This window comes from Arachis hypogaea, chromosome 18 (assembly GCF_003086295.3).
Source record: "Arachis hypogaea cultivar Tifrunner chromosome 18, arahy.Tifrunner.gnm2.J5K5, whole genome shotgun sequence".
In the NCBI taxonomy this organism is placed as follows: Eukaryota; Viridiplantae; Streptophyta; class Magnoliopsida; order Fabales; family Fabaceae; genus Arachis; species Arachis hypogaea.
This window is the reverse complement of record NC_092053.1, coordinates 12,328,483-12,348,464: the sequence shown is the minus strand read 5'-3', so window position 1 is coordinate 12,348,464 and position 19,982 is coordinate 12,328,483. Positions and strand designations below refer to the sequence as shown.

Below are 19,982 nucleotides of genomic sequence, written 5' to 3'. Positions count from 1 at the left end.
TGAGCTTCACCAACCCACAGAATCACTTTTTCTCCTTAATCCTCAGAGTAGAAACTTTCCTTTTGACTTCTTCATCTTGACTGAAAGCCATAAAGCAGTAACCATAGAGATCTTCTCATGGTCAACTTGATCTGAGCCATTGAAAAACTACTTGGTCCCCAAGTATTACTTGTGACCGTAGATGCGAAACAGAATAGGGCAGAGAACAACTTTCCCTTGAATGCCATTTTCGGATAGAGCAGAGAGTTGGGAAGAAGAGAAGAAGATTTTATGCAAGTTAGATGAGATGGATTACATTTAACCTAAGCTTGATTTGGATTATATTTTCTGCTATAGCTTCTGTACTCCAAGCTTGAATTTTCTCTCTCTTGCTTTTTTGGTTTCTAGCTTATGGAGGAAGCTTTTTCTCTCTTTCTCTTTCTTACTTTTCTGAAGTCTTGATGTGACTTGATTAGAGAGGAGAGGAACGTTGCTTTGGTTGGAGCAAGATGGAGGGAATTGAAATCAATTCGGGCTTGGATCGGGTATCCAATCTTTTTGCCCATTCTGATTTTTCAGCCTTGTTTCCTCATGGGCTTCATTTATTTCATTAACCCATTACCCTTGTTTTATTTTCCCTTCCATTTGGGCTGTAAATCAGATTTTGGCCTGCAGCAATTTTATAAACAATTAGTAATATGCAATTATAATTAATCAACACTAATTATTTATTTTCCCAAAAATAATGTTTGTCATCACTAATTAATTTAGTTAATTTCTTAACTCAACATTAAAGAAATAAATAAGTAAATATTCTTTTTATGTTTTATTTCAATTAATAATTATCATATATGTTATATTATTTTAATTTATTATTTAAGAAAAGTATGTTAAATATTATTTTAAGAGTAAACATATTTAAAAGAATAGAAAAAATAAATTTTATTGACATTTTTTTAATAAAAGTAAGCTTTTAAAAATATTTTTATGTTTTGCGGATATATCCGATATCCGATCGGATCCAACCTTAAAAGCTGCGGATATTGGATCCGATCCGATCCGATGATTTTAATGCGAATCTGATCGAATTTTTGGCCATATCCAATTCGATCCGATCTGCGAACACCCCTACTGGAAAGGGATGGATTCAATCTTACCTGAGGGGTGAGATGTTTAAAATCTCAATTTCTAAGAAAATATTTTATCAGTCAAGAGAAATTTTATTTTATTAGTCACTTAAACAAGAGTCCATAAAAAGAAATGTACTCTGAACCTACATCCTCTTAATTCAAGAAAAAAATCACCATTCAATTATATATATATATAGGGAGTGAAAAATGCCATTTTCATATCGATAATATTACTCCCTTCATGACAATCTCTTCCTTTGAAAACATCTCCAATTCTTATTTTTTTTTAAAAAATAAATAATAATAATAATAATAATAATAATAATAATAATAATAATAATAATAATAATAAATAATTAAAAATTTGAAAACAAACAAAAATCAAAACTATATATTTCCTTTTTTCTTCACAATAAAATCACTTTACATAATGTCATTTGTATAATGCAATCAGCGTCTTTCTTTTTCTTTTTTTTTTAAGCAAAATTAAATAGTTTACAGATCCGACCACAAAATAAACAAAACCATAAAAGCTATTATAGAAAGTAACAACAATATAATATTACTACAAACCAAAACTAACAAAAATAAACAAGTTCGGGAAAATAATAACTTGAACAAAATTCACATGCTAGTAATGTAAGTAGAATTTTATTATAATTTTCTCCCAAACTAAAATTTTTTTTGGAATGATTAGTTTGAAGTTATTATTTTTATGTTTGAAAACTAAATATTAACAACTATTTATTTATGTATATGATAAAAAAATGATTAGAAAAATATATTTTGATTTTTGTTGATTTTCAATTTTTTTAATCAATAACAACAATAACAATAATATTATTGTTGCTGTTGTTTTGCATATATTTAAAGAAGGAAATAAAAAATTGATGAGTGTAATTTTGTGGGTATGTCTAAAACGAACACAACAATTATGTGTTTATTGGATGCGCCATATTTATATAGACCATTAGATTTAATTAGATGAAAATCAAAGGCTAATATAAAAGAAGAGCATTGATGGACTCTAATAAATACAGAATATCCTAGTACATAAATAAATGCTTTAAATGGCAATACTTTAATACACAATATTTTAAATATTAACAAAATTTTTTATTCGTAAATAATTAAATATAGAACATATAAATACAAAAATATGAGTATTCTTTATTTAATAAGATTAATTATTATATAAAAAAATTTTATGATATTAAAAAATTATATTAAAATAAAATTTTAAACTGTAGCAAAAAAATATAAAATAATTAGAATTTTATTTTATATTAATTGACAAATAATTAGATTATTATATTTAAAATTTATTAACTAACTAATTTTATTAAAGATATTATTATATAATATAATTTTTCATCAAAATATTTTAAAAATATAATTTATTTAAAATATTATATATAATACATAAAAATATTAACTTTTTATTTTTTTAATTTTTTTAAAAAAATAAATAATATAATTCTAAAAACATGGCTAATATTATATATTTACTTATATTAGTAATACCTAAACTAATCAAGCTTACGTAATTAAAAATAGAAAACATATAAATACCAAAAAAAATAAAAATATTTTGAAAATATTATGACATTTGTACACTAAATTATACTCTATTCTTTATATTTTAACATGTAAATTATTCTTTATGACATGTCACTTTTTAATTGGTTATGTTAACTATGATTAAACTATTTTATAATTAAAAAATTATTTAAAAGAATAAATATATAATTTGATAAAATACTTAAAAATAGAATCTTTGCTCTCTGTAACCTCATGATTTCTCTCTCTAATTGCTCTTTTATATTAATTTCAATTTGTAGTGGATCTGCGATTAGTTGAAGATAGTGTATTTAGTCGTGCTGCTATTTTGTAGTTGTTTTTTACTCTTTAGTTCACGTAATTTCGTGTGACATAATTCTTGATTATCAGGATGCATTAATCTATGATTTAGGGTTATGATAATTATTGCATATATTAAAATGATGCTTGAATTAGATATGCATTTGATCCATCCGTATGTTAGAATTTAAATTGAACTATATCAATTATATCAAAATCGTTCTTTGAAATGGTTATGGATCATTGGATCGTACACAAGATCTGTTGCATTAGATATTCAAAGGATACTTGCATCTTTACTCTCCGTCCTGATTTGAATTATAGTGTGCCTTCAACGCGTTTTGAGTGATGAAGGAACAGTAGAAGGGAGGAAATATACTTCACTCAATAGAAAAAGTATGTTTTAATAGAAGGGTGGAACGAATTTAAGTAATAATGATTTGGTAAAAGAATATAAATTTATTTTTTAATATTTACAAAAATTATATAATTATCCATTTAAAAAAATATTTTATTATAAAATAGTCCTACTTTAGTTAAGATGTTAACTCTTATTGAGTTAAATTAACTCAAATTAAAATTAAACATCTAATTAAAATATATCACGTCATAGAGGCTAATTTACATGTTGTTTTAGAGGGAGTTGGATATAATTCACCTATATATATAAATTTGGTCGAGTTAGAGAATAAAAAATTTAACTAAAATAATAAAAAATACTTGAAAATAATAAATATATAATTTTAAATATTATATATATGAAACTTTAAATGTTAATTTTAATAAATAAAAAATATTTATTTTTTTATATTTATATGTTTTATATTTTTAATTACGTAAGTTTGATTAGTTTAGGTCTTACTAATATAAGTAAATATATAATGTGATAGGCATGTATTTAGAATTATATTATTTTTATTTCGTTTTTCTAAAAAAAAATTGAAAAAAAAGTTAATATTTTCATGTATTATATATAATATTTTAAATAAATTATATTTTCGAAATATTTTGACGAAAAATTATTTTATATAATAATATCTTTAACAAAATTAATTAATTAATAAATTTTGAATATAATAATCTAATTATTTGTCAAATAATATAAAATAAAATTTTAATTATTTTATATTTTTATGTTACAGTTTAAAATTTTATTTTAATATGATTTTTTAATATCATAAAAATTTCTTACATAATAATTAATCTTATTGAATAAAGAATACTCATATTTTTGTATTTATATGTTTTATATTTAATTATTTAAGAATAAAAGATTCTGCTACTATTTAAAGTATTGTGTATTAAAGTATTGTCATTTAAAGCATTTATTTATGTACTAGGATATTCTGTATTTATTAGAGTCCATCAATGCTCTTCTTTTATATTAGCCTTTGATTTTTATCTAATCAAATCTAATGGTCTATATAAATATGGCACATCCAATAAACACATAATGGTTATACTCATTTTAGACATATTCTAATTTTGGCAAGAGATAAAAAAATATAATTAAGAAAAAGTATCATTATATTTATTTTTTGTTTTAAAATATCAAATCAATAAAAGCTGAATAATCTAAGAGCTCTTACGCATATTTGTACAATTGTACGTACATTTTTACTCTTAATTATTTATCTAAAAAATAGTTATATCATAACTTTTGAAGGAACAGGGGGATACACGTTATACCATGATTTTGAATCAGAAGAGATCTTAAGAAATGATAGATTTATTCACTCTATCAATAACCGAGGGAAGGTTCTCTTTTTTTAATTTTAGGGTACTCCGGGAAACAGATCCAGTGGAGACGGGATGGGGCTTGTAGCTCAGAGGATTAGAGCACGTGGCTACGAACCACGGTGTCGGTGGGGCAGGCTCGGACACATTGAGTACATCCTATACATGTATCATAAATCCTTACTGAATGTGACATTGGATTTGGATCTATAATTTTTTTTAACACCAAAAATGAAAAATTTTCGATCTAGTAAACTCGTAAAATAATTCTTCTGTTTTGTGTAGTGATGGATCCAAAAAATTTATATTAAAAAGCAAAAATAATACACATTATAATCAAAAGATATATTAATCCAAATTTAAAAAAAATAAATAAAAGTGCACATTAATTATTCGAATACAAAAAAAATTAAATATTACATTAATCACTAACTTTCTTCTCTTCAAATCTTGAATGTATTTTTCTTCTTGTTTTTATATTTTGAAAATATTAAAATAATTATTTTATTATCAACTTGATTGAATGTCTCTCTTTTTAAATATGTAACCAAACAATTATTCAACCACTCATCTCTCATTCGATTACGAAGTCGACTCTTTATGATATTCATAGCAGAAAATGTTCTTTCAACTGATATCATTGCCACAAATAGAATCAAAGCTAATTTCAACAGAAAAAATATCAATGGATAAATAATATAATTTTTTGTCTCAACTTATTTTTGAGATAGTCCACCGATTTCATTTATATTAGAGAATTCATTATCAAGACGCCTATTCAGTATAAAATTTTTAAGTTGACTATCAAGTGCCAAAAGTTGAGTAGAAGAGAATTCATATGGATAAAATTCAGTTAGACGAATCAACTTCTTCTTATCAAATGCAAAAAATGAGTCACTTGGATTCAAACAAGCTATACAAAGAAGTAACTCGAAAATAATTCAACTTGAAGTTGTCTATCTACCACTTGATAAACAACCATTTGCTCTTTAATAGAAATGTCTCGAGTTTCATCAACTAAAACAGCAAATACATCATCTCCAAGATTATCAATAATAATTTTAGTAGTTTCACTTGCAGCAGCTCTAATGATATCTTTTTGAATCTTAGGTGCTACTAGTTTAAGATTCTCACGAGCATTTTTAAAAATACAATCAATCTCTATATTATGTTGAGCAAGAAAGTCAAGAAGCTCCAAAAAATTTTCTTGATTGTTTGAATTGTGCAATTCATCATCACCACGAAAAGTCAATCCTTGTCGCAATAAGAACCTAATGCACTCAATTGTTGCTGTTAAGTGAGTTTGGTAATCTCTTTTAGCTTGGTCATGCTTTTGAAAAACAACTTCAATATGTTACTTTTGCTTCACGAGTGCTTCGCATTTTTTTCGAGTTTGATTATGAGCACTATCATGATTTTCAACATGTGTTTGTAATCACTCATTCTTTTTCTAATTTAAAAAGTCCTCTTTTACAAAAGCATCACCACTCGCACCATTAGGTTTCATAAGATATCAATAGAGACAAAAGACAACATCTTTTGAAATACTATATTCCAACCAATTGTCAAATTTATCAAACCAATCAGCATTAAATCTACAGAAAAAGTCCCAAAATATGTTTGGAAAAAATCATGTTCTCTTGCTTGACAAGAACTTTTTTGCAAATAAGCTCGTAAAAACTTCATCTCCACCATTTGGATTATAATTTAAAATTTTGGGTCATTGTCTAGGATCCAGGCTTTCCACATTGGATTCTAAGAACTTCTTTTTCTTAGAAGAGACTAATGGAGTGACTTCAGATTCTAGTGGTAGCTTTTTTTTGAAATATTTTTTCATTACAATTTCTAAAAATAAAAAATATATATTCTAAATTAATAAATTGATCAATTCACTTTAAAAATTTATATGCAACATAATTACATATAATAAAATAATAAATAAATAAATAATAAAGATTACTAAATTGAGAATAAAATAAAATATATAAATTCATGAAAAGAATAAAAAATTATATTAATACCTAAACTATAATTGCTTGAATTAAAATTTACAATTAAAAACATCAAAAAGAGAAACAATGAAATTGTAAGATACATAGAGTCATAGAGAGCTATATAAAAAAATAGAAAATTTAAAATTTATCTTTTGATGAAGAGAAGATGACCACTAGACAATGAATAAAAAAAGAAGGTTGAAAATATGAAACTACGAAGAGGGTTTAAGAGAATAAAGGAATGACGACTGAAATTTGAGAATGGGAGAAGACTAAGAGCCCGTTTGGGAAGTTTTAAAAGTTACTTTTTTGAGCTTTTGATTTATGAAAAGTAGTAGTATTAATATTTGGTGTAATTTTCAAAACTAAATTGTATCTTTCTAAGAAACTATTTAAGTGCTTATGAAGAAGTTAAAAACAAGAGTAAATGTCATTTCCGGTCCCTAACCATTTACTCGATAAACTTTGCACCCCTAATAAATATAAAAACTCAAATCGGTCCCTATCTACTTTAATATATGTACGTTTCAGTCCCTGCAACCGGTTTCGAATAGGTCACTTACTGATGTGTCAGTAACTTGTCCCTACAATAACGAAGAAGATGGCCAAGCAAGTGACTGACACGTCAGCAAGTGACCTGTTCGGAACCGATTGCAAGGACTGAAACGTACATATATCAAAGTAGATAGGGAACGATTTGGGTTTTTATATTTGTTAGGGGTGCGAAGTCCATCGAAAAAATAGTTAGGAACCGGAAATGACATTTACTCTAAAAACAATGATTTCTCTCATAATAAAAAGCTTTTTATCACATTTCTTTAAAATAAATACTTTTAGAACTAAAAAATCAAACACAAAATAACTTATTTATAAGCTACTTTTAATATAAACATTTATTATTTAAGCTATTTTTTTAAAAGGAGCTTAATTAAGCTATTTATCCAAACTGGATCTAAATTTGATTAAGTTAACTAATAGTCAAAATGATAGAAGGATAAAATGGATTTAAAACTTTAAATAATTGGGATTAGTTTATATATAGTGGAGTCATTTAAAATTTAAAATAGAGGCACATTATATATATATATATTTTAAAAAAAAATTGAAATGAGAGTGGGGCAAGTGCCCCCATTGCACTATGTAGGTCTGTGCCAGATTTTGTTTGAATTTTGATTTCGACTTTGACATCATATGTCAATTAAGTTTGTATCAAGAGTATATATATCTTCTCAAAAAATTCAACCGAAGAACCTATTGATAGATGCTCGACACAGTGAAATAAAAATAATTAAATTGTATTAACAATGGAAAAGTTTACAAACAAAAAATGTTTCAAAAACTTTGAGAGAATTAGATTACGTTCTGATTGAAATGAAATTTAAAACTGAAATGCTGGAAAATAAATGAATTAAAGACTAGGAACTGAAAAGAAAATGATCTTGCCTGGGAAATAGATCGGCTTCAATTTCTCGGAATCGACCGAGCTATAGGCTGCAAGGTGGAGCGTCCGTCTCTTAAAATCCGAGCTTCTTGTGTTTGTTGTTTGTGTGAGAGCACAAGCAATACAAAGAGGAGGAGGGGGGAATGCACCTGCAAAGGCACTCCAATGCTTAAGTCAGTATAGTGTCAAGTTCAAAAATGTTCTTCAAAAAGATACTTTACCTTTCTTTTATAGATATTTCTTCGTCTGTTACATTCTGGGTGATAAATTGTCGGTTTCGTAACCGATTTTATCATACCGTTTGAGACGTCGGTTATGATAAGAGTATTGATGTCACCGAGTTATAGCTCATAAGAACCGAGCAATAACGAAAAATGACGAGTTATGGTGACTGCCAATAACGGTTATGAGGCCGAGTTATAGCTCGTATTAATGGTGACCATATCAAAAATTAAAATTATTTCTGATTTTTTTTATTAATATCATTTTCAACGTTACAAAACGTTATAAAATTATCATTTTTTTAATTCTTAGACTAAAATACCCTTCTTCGTCATCCTTCTCCTCATCTTCAGAGAGAGAGAGAGGGGGTTATTGTTGCTGGGACGACCTTGCTACCGTTGCACCCTTTCTCGCCAGCAAAGCCTTCTTCTTCCAGAGAGAGAGAGGGTTATTGTTGCTGGGACGACCTTGCTACCGTTGCACCCTTTCTCGCCAGCAAAGCCTTCTTCTTCCTCTTCTTCTTCTTGCTGACAATAGATGTGGTGGAGATGGTGGAAGAGAGATGATAATAAAGGATATTTTGGTCCAAGAATTAGGAAAATGATGATTTTATAACGTTTTGTAACGTTGAGGATAATATTAATAAAAAAAGGTCGGAGACGATTTTGATTTTGACCCAAGACGTTAGAGACAAAAAAAATACTTAACCCTAAGAATTATTTTTATTTTGTTAACGACAAAAATATCTCTCAAATATTAGAAACGCTACTAAAATACTCAATTGTAAAAAAAAATCTATTACAGTAGTAGAATAGGCTAAGGTGTCAAATAAATTCTGTTATACTGCTTCTCTTCCTTTTTTTTTTCTCTTTCATTCTCCCTCACTCCTTCACTCCCCAAAGTAACTTCAACAACAATAACAAACAATATCAGAGTCACTTTTTCCCTCTCCTAAATCTTCCCAGAGTAGCCGCGAGAACAACAGATCTCAATTACTATTTCGAAATTGCAACAATGACAACATTATCTTCTTTTTCATTGAAGTCGCTGCAACAACAACATTCTAACAAAGAAACAGAAAACTGTCACCACCTTTAACCACCTCTCTTCTCCTATTTTGTCACCACTTCCACACATACAAATCCGAAATTCCCATTTTCATTCCTATTAACCCCAAAATCCACAAAATTGAAGAAATAAACACTATAAGAAAAACGCTGAGTACCGTCAAATTTATCATCGAAAAAACAAATAAAATTTGGCAGTGATTTAATTACCATTGAAAACAATTAGAAGGTATAAACCTCACCGGTAAATATTTACCGATGAAATTTTTTCGTCCAACGGTGATTACCGTCGGATTTTGCGATGGATTATCAGCTTGGAAAACTAATTGGTTACGGCGAATTTTTTCGAGGTATTGTTGGCGCCAAAAAATGTTATTTCGCGTACTATTACCATCGGATTATTCCTACGATAACTCTGACAGTAATGTCATTTTTTTTCAATTTGAAATAAATTGTCAATTTTAATTTTAAATTTTTTCACACAATTAGTGGTCCATCATAAATAATGAAAAAAATTTATTTAAAATAAATAATACAATGTTCAAATAAATTAAAAGTCTGGTATATCAAATAAATACAATGAAACAATAAAATGAACAACTAATAACTACAGATCCAGGTAGTCGTCGTCGTCGGTCCCGTGGCTCTGAGTCGGCGCCGCAGAAGGTGGTGATGTCCATCTGCCACCAGCAAGGTCAATGTTAGTAGCGTGCATTTGGGTCTAGTACACCTCCATCTGAGCCTCCATATGTTGCATTCACTCCAGCCTGAGCACATCTGTAGACGTCACGCTGTTGAGAATCTCCTGATACCTCTCTCGATAATCGTTAAGCTCTTGAGCCTGCAGTCTCAAATCCATGCCTTCCTCAGACTCGACGGCTTGACTGGTGGTGAAGTCTGACGATGGCTTCAATGTGGATGTGCGGAGGCTGCTGGCGAAAAACGACCACATCCTATATAAGCGGTTCTTGTAGCGCTGGGGCGGTCTCTCGCCAAATCACATCGGGATCGACGACTACAACTGTAGAGCCATCGGCGGCATCCTCCCCACCTTACTGAGACTGCTAAGTCGCGGTCTCTAGTCTCTGTGTGTAGGATTCCTGTATAATTGACACAAGTTATTGTGATTAGTATGATAGATATATAGTTAATCTCTAATAATTTTATAGCAGAACATAATCAGATGTATATTTACTCACATAATGATTCTGAGACCACTGATAAGCAAATGCCTCTTTGTTCTCCTTTAGCATGTGGGTGTATTTGAACGTCTCTGCCAACGTCACTCGTGATCCAACAATTTCGACTACATATGTTACATTAAAACAATGTGATAAAGATGTCTAGTAATGATATGCAGAAGAATATAACTAAGTTATTAACAAAATTAAAGTCACTTTACATACCTGCCTGACCTTCGTCTTCATGAAGGTCACTGAGCCACCAGTATATTTGGATGACCTAACCGAGACACTATTAGCTCTGTTAGTGAAACATCGATGCCGAAAACCCTCATCGGTCTCCCAATGAACAAATAGAGCCTTCTTTATGTCTGGTTAGAGCCACTGCGAACATCATTCAGCATCTACTGGAGCCGTCGACCCATTCTATGGTCGAATATCTTCCGGATAGTCAGATCATGCTCTACATCCCACTTAAAGTGCAACTGCAACAAAAAACTTCAAAATTAGTTAAGAAAGATAGAAGATATAAAGTAGTTAAAAAGGTTTGAACATAAAAAAATATTAATTATCACCCATTTCTGAAACCATCGCTCCTTGGTCTCAGCGGGATCTTCATGTAGCTGGGCCAGGGGTGGTCGTACATCAACTTGATGATGTTGGTCAACTCCTGAGTACATACGTTGTTGTTCAGCGCAAACCTACAACCCACAAACAAGAATCAACCTAAATCCACTAAATAGGAATAAACTTTCAGGCACTTTCAGCAACAACCATAATCATTGAAATAGAAAACACCAAACAAGCAACCAAATCAACCTAAATCCACTAGACATGAATCAATTATCAAGAACTTTCAGAAAAAAAAGTTAATCATAATCATTGAAACTTAAAAACACTAGCCAGGTAACCAAATCAACCTGAATTCACTAAACAGGAATCAATTTTCAGAAACTTTCAGCAACAACCATAATCATTGAAACAGAAAATACTAAATAGGCAACCAAATCAACCTAAATACACTAAACAGGAATCAATTTTCAGGAACTTTTAGCAATAACTATAATCATAGAAACAGGAAACACTAAACATGCAACCAAATCAACCTAAATCCGCTAAATAGGAATCAATTTTCAGAAACTTTCAGCAATAACCATAATCATTGAAACAAGAAACACTAAACAGGCAACCAAATTAACCTAAATCCACTAGTCAAGAATCAATTATTAGGAACTTTCAGAAACAAAGTTAATCATAATCATTGAAATTGAAAAACACTAACCAGTATTCAAACATAAATCGGCTAAACCAGAATCAATTTTTAGTCACTTTCAGCGATAACCATAAATAGGAAATACATGAGACTCAACTTGATACTTACCCCGTGTCGCCATCAGGCCAAATCTTCAACCATACGATGGGAGGTGGTGGTGGTGGGGCATCAGCTGCTGCCTTACTATCGTGGATGGACTCCGGAGCCGTGGCATCCATCATTGGAGGCGGCGTCAATGTGGATGCGAGCTGCTGAGCGATAGGGGGCAGTGTCGTCACCCTAGACAGTGGCACGTAGTTGAGGTTAAAGACCATGATGAACGGCTGTTCCGCTAAATCCACAACCTGTGGCATCACCAAGGTGCTCAGAGTAGAGGGAGAGGAGCCAAAAGTCCTGGGGGGTACCTGAAGAAACCCTCCCTCTACCCCGACCACGGCTATGGCAACGACCAGTAGCCTGATCCGTAGCACCTCTACCTATCGACATGTCTGCAAATATCAAATTATCAAATAATTTCAGTAATAATTTCTCGGTAAAACAGTCATCAATGCAGCAATAACACAATTAGACAAAAAAAAAACATAGTTCAAATAAAAAATCTTGAATGCAGGGTGCAGAAAGTAATGAAGAAGAAGGGAGGAAGGTGACGTCACTATGTTGTTGCTGGCGCTAGAGGAGGCGGTTATGAGCCGCCAGAGTAGGGAGTTGGACTACGGTTGCCCTATTCTGCTTGGTCCTATCTTAGAGAGGAAAGGGCGAGCTGGAGGCTATGGGCTGAAAAAGGCGAAAGGAGAAGGAGGAAAGGACCATTGTGGCACTGAGAGGGGGGAAGAAGGAGAAGAAGGAGGCGACGGTGGGGGTTGACGGCGACGGAGAGGGGAAGGCAACGGCAGTGGCCTTGGCGGTGGCAGCAGAGGATGGTGACAGTAGCTGGAATGCAAGAGTGGGACGGGGGATGGTGGTGATGATGGTGAGGGTTCGAATGAGGGGGAAGGGGTTTGTGATTTGAATTTACGCCACTTTTACCATCGAAATTTTCCGACGATAAACCACTGTGAGTCACTAAAACACATCATTTCACTAAATTAAGTTATCCGACGGTAAACCCGATGGTAAAGAACGCACCAATTTAATTTATATTCCCTCCTAAAATTACCGGCGGATTTACCATCGGAAAATAGAATCTGCGAGTAATTAAAAAACCTTGTGAATTCAACATGATTATTGCCGATAATTCCGACGGTAAATTCGCTGCTACTCTATGACACTAAATCCGACGGTACTCAACTTTTTTCTTGTAGTGAGAGAACTATGACATTATTTTTAAAATTGATTCTCATCACTGCTCACAACTAGAAAATTACTTATTAGAGATGGATTTACAGACAGATTTAGTCTTCTTTACAGACGAATTTTTGGTTACCGATGAAATTACCGACAGATTTTGTCCCTCTATAAAAACCTCATCAAAAATTACTTACTGACTGATTTTTTCCGTCGGTAATTTACCGACAGAATTTTTCCCGTTACCGACAGAATTTTCCTAGGTAATGGTCCCCTGTTTCGCTAAAAAATCGTCAGATTTTTTGACAGATTTTCTGTCAATAAGTTATTGACAGATTTTTTCCGTTATCAACAGATTTTTCCTCGGTAATCGTCACTTCTATTTCGCTTAAACCATCCAATTTTCTGACAGATTTTTCGTTGGTAACTAGCATCAATTTTTTCGACAGATTTTCCATCGGTAATCAGAGCCTTGGAAAGCATTTCCAAACTCTGAATACAGACAAAAAATCCGTCTGTAAATCCATCAGTAAGGTAAAACATAATTTTTTTAGATTTTTTCATTGCAAAATAAACTTATTTTCATATAAAATAAGTATAAATTTAATGAATACAAATTTTCATCTAACTTGTATTTGAACATTTATAATATTTTAAAAAATAAACAAGTTCATCGTATTATGAAACTAAAAGAAAAATACTATAAACAAGCAAGTCAATATAATTCAAAACATAAACAAAGTGTATTGATACAACCATACTAAAATTATCAACTATAGTCCTCAGAGTCATCTTCATCCCCATTATCATTATAGTCCTCATCCAAAGAGATTGAAGGTGGCGGTGGTAGTAGAACAGAAGTGAAACTATTTGACGCTCTAACCTTCTTGTAATAGCTAACATAAGCCTCATTCCATCTCTTCTGTTTCGGCTTTTTCTTCTTGGCATTTCCAATTGTCCGTTCTAACTTTTCAACTTCTTTTGAGTCTTTTCCAAAAAAGTCAAGCGTGTATCTAACAACTTACTAATATGCTCATCTGTCTGTTGAGTAACACGTTAAAAAATCTCTTCATTGAGATTATAAATCTGTTCTCGCAAATCAGGAACAAAATTTTGATTTGTAGATGCTCTTCTAGATACAGAGTTGGCAAAAGTGGTTCCAGACTTGATAGAGCTAGAAAAGAATGCCCTTTTTTCGTAAACTCGATTCTTCTTTTGCCTACCACACACTTTCTCCCAAATCAAGTCTTTATCAATTGGTGGTAGCTTGATAAACCATAATTTTGTGGTTTATCTTGTGCTTAATTTGGAAAATTTTATCACATTTTCCTCACATTTATTCAATGAAATAGTATAGTTTTATAATTCTCCCTTAATTTGTGTTTAAGTGTAAAAATATGCTTTTTAGGCCTTTAAATTGCTAGTTTTAATTCACCTTTGATTCCACTAGATGGCTTGATGTGTTTGTTAGTGAATTCAGGTTGAAAAGGCTAGGAATGGATCAAAGGAGTGAAGAGAAAAGCATGCAAAGTGGAGAATTCATGGAAAATCAAGAATTTGGAGTGCATTTATTGACGCGCACGCGTGGATATGAAGTCGCATGGTGACGCGTACGCGTGACATGACGCGTACGCATGGAAAGTAAAATGCCAAGCAACGCGTACGCGTAACCCATGCGTATGCGTCGTAGCTTGCACGTGACCTCATTAAAGTGAAAACGCTGGGGGCAATTTCTGAGTTTATCAGGCCCAAATCCAACTGATTCCAGAGACTATTTCATGTAGAATTGAAGATTGGACAAGGGAGGAGCACTTAGAATAGTTATGATGAGCCTTTACTTAGTTTTCTAGAGAGAGAAGCTCCCTCTTCTCTCTAGAATTAGGTTTAGGTTAAATTCTCTTAGATATAGGGTTAAATTCTTGCTTCCATCTTATTTTCCTTACAATTTCTAGTTCTATTATCTTGATTCTCCTATTTCCTCTTGTTAATTTCTCAATTTGGTTATTCTTATGTTGTGATGAACTCTTGTCAATTTCAATTTCCTTTAATGCAATTTGAGGTATTTCATGTTCAATGTTGTTTAATTGAGTTATTGTTATTGTTTCCTTACAATTGGGTAGTAGTAGATTTTACTAGTTTCTTGCAATTTATGGTGCTTTTCTTTTATGCCTTCCAAGTGTTTGACAAAATGTTTGGTAGGATGTTAGAGTAGTTTTTGAGCATTCTTGGTTTGGAAAGAGAAATTGGACAATTTTGAGTCATTAATACCCAACTCATGTTGGTGATCTAGGGTTATTAGTTAATATTGTTTCTATTGACTCTAATCTCTTGCTAATTCAATTAGTAGGTTGATTAGGACTTTTGGATTGAGGTTAACTAGTCTTGTTTGACTTTTTCTCATGTGAAGATAATTTTGTACCTTCTTCTACTGTTAAGAGATGACTAAATGAGATAAACTCTTGATAATTATTGTATGATCATTAATGACTATGATAGAAAGCTTAACTCTCAACTCTTGCCATGAATGTCTCTCTTTATTAATTACTTTCTTTAATTGCTTGCTTGGTTTATTTTCTTGTCCTTTCATCAATCAAACCCCCCCCCCTTTGATACCATAACCGATAATACGCATACCTCACTGCAACTCCTTGAGAAGACGACCCGAGGTTTAAATACTTCGGTTTATTTTTATTGGGGTTTGTACTTGTGACAAACAATTTAAATTTGATTGAGGATTATTTGTTGGTTTGGAACTATGCTTACAACGAGTTTCCTTTTCTATTATGAGAAATTTCTAGACCGACGATAATTTTAACATCATAGCTCCATTCCCTATGATTAAGCTTCGGCATGTTGGGCCTAAACTTCTGCCAACTTTTTTATAAACTTCTCCTGTTACACAATAATTATATCAATTATATAAACCAAGTTTCAATCCAGCATGAGATAAATCATAAGCATGTATATTCCTATGCATACATCAAATAAAACTGTTACATACTGCAAAGTTGCTGAAAAAAAAATTGCATCAACCACATTGATCCCAAATATAAGAGAGGTAGCATACTATATAATTTAGATCCTGAATGACCCACATGCAACCACATTATTCAACAACCATTCCATCATCAGCTTTTTCTTTTTAACACATAATTTACTTGTTAGCTTTATACACTCAATTAGTCCAAAAGTAAGTTTATTCAATGATCCTCGTTACTTATTAGTTCAATTCCACTTTACTTTCTTAACAAATCAAAACATAGTATAGTTTGTTGCCTGCAGAATTATTGCAATAACAAAAAGCTTGCTAACTAAGAAAGAAAAAACTTCATCCCATAAAATTAATGATAATAAGAAAATGCGGTGTAAATTAAAGCAGTTCTTCAACACCCTAGCTAACCCAAACCAGTTCACAATCTCTATGAAACAATACTCAAGCAGTCCTAAAGTATACTTATCTCCCACCTACCCTTCACTTCACATTACAGCATTGTCACTTGTACCTAAAAGCGTTTGCCTTTATGATATTGCCTCACAAATCATTTAACCCATGTAAACTAGATAGGATTTTTTATCTATGAACCCTTGCTAAACAAGTCAACAAAAAGGTAAACAATGAACACAGTATTAACTGAATAGCAGACCTTAATGATTGGTACTGGCACTACAAAGTCTTAATTAACTGCATGTTAGCTTAAATCTCACAGAATTGATCGAATGATTTACTAATTACTAGCTTAAAGGCTCATTTTTTTTCTATTTTTAGATAAATTACTATAAATGCAACACTGTGATGTAATAATGTGTGGAACGACATAGACATAAACAACGATGATAAATTGAAATTGGTCCCATGTTTTAATGATCATACCTACTATCTCAACGTATAATGACTACTATACATACTTGTCTTCATATGTTTGCTGTTACTATATATCTAAGAATCATAGCTAGCTATAACATATATCCATTCCTGACCCAAAATTTTTAGGCTGTGTTTGTTTACAGAGACAGGACACTGAGACAGGGACACGGAGATACATTATAGACACTGGTTTAACATTTATATAACATTTTAATTAATTAATGATTTAACATTTATACTATATCTCACATGAGTGTCTTGAAAGTGTTTGTCCACCCATTTAGACATGTCACTTTTAAGTGTGTGAATTTTTTTGAAGACTTCCTCGTAGGTTGGCGTACGGCCTAACTGCTTCTTCTATTTCACATAAAACACAAAATAAGAAAAATTTTACATAAATAGATGTCTATTAAATAAGATCTAAAGCCACTTAAATTATACTACCATCCTCTCTATAGTTGAGCTCAGTGGAATAGAACCACCGCAATTGAAAGAACCACCTAAGAGTGATGCTCGATTCTCCCTTGCTTTTTTCCTTATATTTTTTCATTTCTCATCTATTTTCCGGTATCTTTTCAACACCTTTTTCTAAGAAGGAATTAGTCATTCGTGAATTGTATCCACACCTTTACGAATATCCGACATCATTTGGCTAAATCACTTATTTGTCTTATACTTGAAAGCCCTCCAAAAAAAACCCTTCATCATCATCATCAATAAGAAAGTGGCTCTGCATATAAAAAAGATACTATGATATAAGAAAATAATCTTGTTGGTAATAATATTTAAGACAAGAAAATAACTTATTTTTTTCTTAGAATAATTTATATGATTTGTATAATATATTTGTTACTTTTACCTTTCACTCCTTAAACCAAAGCTTCTTTGTCGGAAGAGGGACATCCCCAAATTTTTTGTACAGTTTATCATACCGTTTCTTGATAATCTCTGTAATCTTCTGAGAACCAGGAGAGAAAGATAACCAACTGATAATTTTATAAAGAATTGACAAGTTAAGAAACTAAAAAAAGTAATTATTTCTCTAATTCAAACAATCAAATTTTACCTTATTTTTCCATCTGGAACCAATCTTTCTTTTGTGACACCATTAGGAACCGATGCAGTCTCTAATGGAAGAGATGTACTAGAGCTTCCAATTATCTCTAAATCAACTAATAGACTGAAATTGCGAGACAGAAGAGGAATCAAAATTGGAGGAGGGGGTGGGGAGGGGGACCCATACATCCTAGAGTAGGCGAACTTGGTGGAGGAGGACCTGTGTAGCCTGGATTAGGCACCATCAAATACGATTGCTGGGTAAGTGGTCCTGACTGAAAATTTGGCACAACTGAAGTCCCAAAAGAGGTAGAGGTGGTGGTAATAGCGGCTGCGGCAGTGGTGCAAGAACTTTTATGACCCTTGACACCTTTACCCTTGACCCGAGGAGCCATGACCTACATGTACATTTTAAAGATTAACCCCATTAAAAAAATATACAATAATATACAATATACGTTCAAACAACACAAGTTAAAACAATATTAAAGACAAGTCAAATATTAAAAATAGTTACCCTATTAAAAATCGATATCATCATCAAAGTCTACAACATCATCATATTCATTTTGATTAGCCCCAGAACTAGATCTAATGGATAATTCGATAATGCGGTCCTCTCCAAATGGAGACTTAAGACTGATAGGAGGCTCAGTGTCAGAAATTCTAGAAGGATTGCTCTCACCTACTTGGTAAGCTACATCATCCTCATCCTCATCCTTGTCTACATATACATGATTGGTTTCAAATCGACCTCTTAGTTTAGTGTTTACAACAACATGCCACATAGAATTGTAATTTCCAAGATAAGGCAAGAAGTTAACTTGTTTAGCTTTTTGGGCAACAATGAAAGAATTATAGTGGCGATATTTTTTGCTATGGTTGACTTCAGTTATTTTTTAGTCATTATGAATACGTTCCATTTGGACGACTTGGATCATACAATTGACATTTGAACAAAACAACTCGATTAGAGTCACCACCAATGTATTTAAACTCGAGTATATCTTCTAATACTCCAAACCTATCACTTTCTTCATTGCCTACATCACCTTTGACAGACACACCAGTGTTATCGATTTTTTTCTTTTTGTCCTTGCAAGAGTATGAAATTGTATATCTATTTACTTTATAAATTGGATAACTTTTTGCTTTGTTTGAAGGACTCCAAGAAAGTGATTGCAAATCAGAGTCAACAATTTCATTGCGTTAATTTTGAACCTAGTTAAAAACATGGAACAAGCTGTTTAATAAAAGATATATGATTACTATGTAATGCATTCTTTACATAAATGATATGAATCTATGCACTTATGATGAGCGGATAATTTATACGCTTTTTGGCATTATTTTTAGGTAGTTTTTAGTATATTGTATTCACTTTTTATTATATTTTTATTAGTTTTTATTCAAAATTCACATTTCTGGACTTTACTATGAGTTTGTGTGTTTTTCTGGCTGAAATTGAGGGACCTGAGCAAAAAAAAAAATCTGATTCAGAGGCTGAAAAGGACCGCAGATGCTGTTGGATTCTGACCTCCCTGCACTCGAAATGGATTTTCTGGAGCTACAGAAGCCCAATTGGCACGCTCTCAATTGCGTTGGAAAGTAGACATCCTGAGCTTTCCAGAAATATATAATAGTCCATACTTTGCCTGAGTTGAGATCACGCAAACTGGCGTTTAACGCCAAGTTTCTACCATATTCTGGCGTTAAACGCCAGAACTGGCATAAAAGTTGGAGTTAAACGCCCAAACTGGCACAAAAGCTGGAGTTTAACTCCAAGATCTACACATAGAAGCTTCAATGCTCAGCCCAAGCGCACACCAAGTGGGCCCCGGAAGTGGATTTCTGCACTATCTATCTTAGTTTACCCATTTTCTGTAAACCTAG

General features: G+C 31.7%; 1 protein-coding gene across 7 annotated transcripts in view; it reads left to right on the top strand.

Moving 5' to 3' along the window:
• LOC112769186 (uncharacterized) overlaps window positions 1-15,237 on the top strand; it is a 32,221-nt gene extending 16,984 nt beyond the window's left edge. For 2 of the 7 annotated variants that reach the window (XM_072223984.1, XM_072223981.1), the window contains one exon: window positions 14,640-15,237. In XM_072223984.1, the coding sequence (XP_072080085.1) occupies window positions 14,640-14,775 (136 nt within the window). In that variant the 3' untranslated portion in view covers window positions 14,776-15,237. Of the gene's footprint in view, window positions 1-4,635; window positions 4,974-14,639 lie in introns of those variants that run through there. The other 5 variants (XM_072223985.1, XM_025813631.3, XM_072223986.1 and 2 more) reach the window with 3 other exon arrangements.
• Window positions 15,238-19,982: the final 4,745 nt, after the last annotated feature.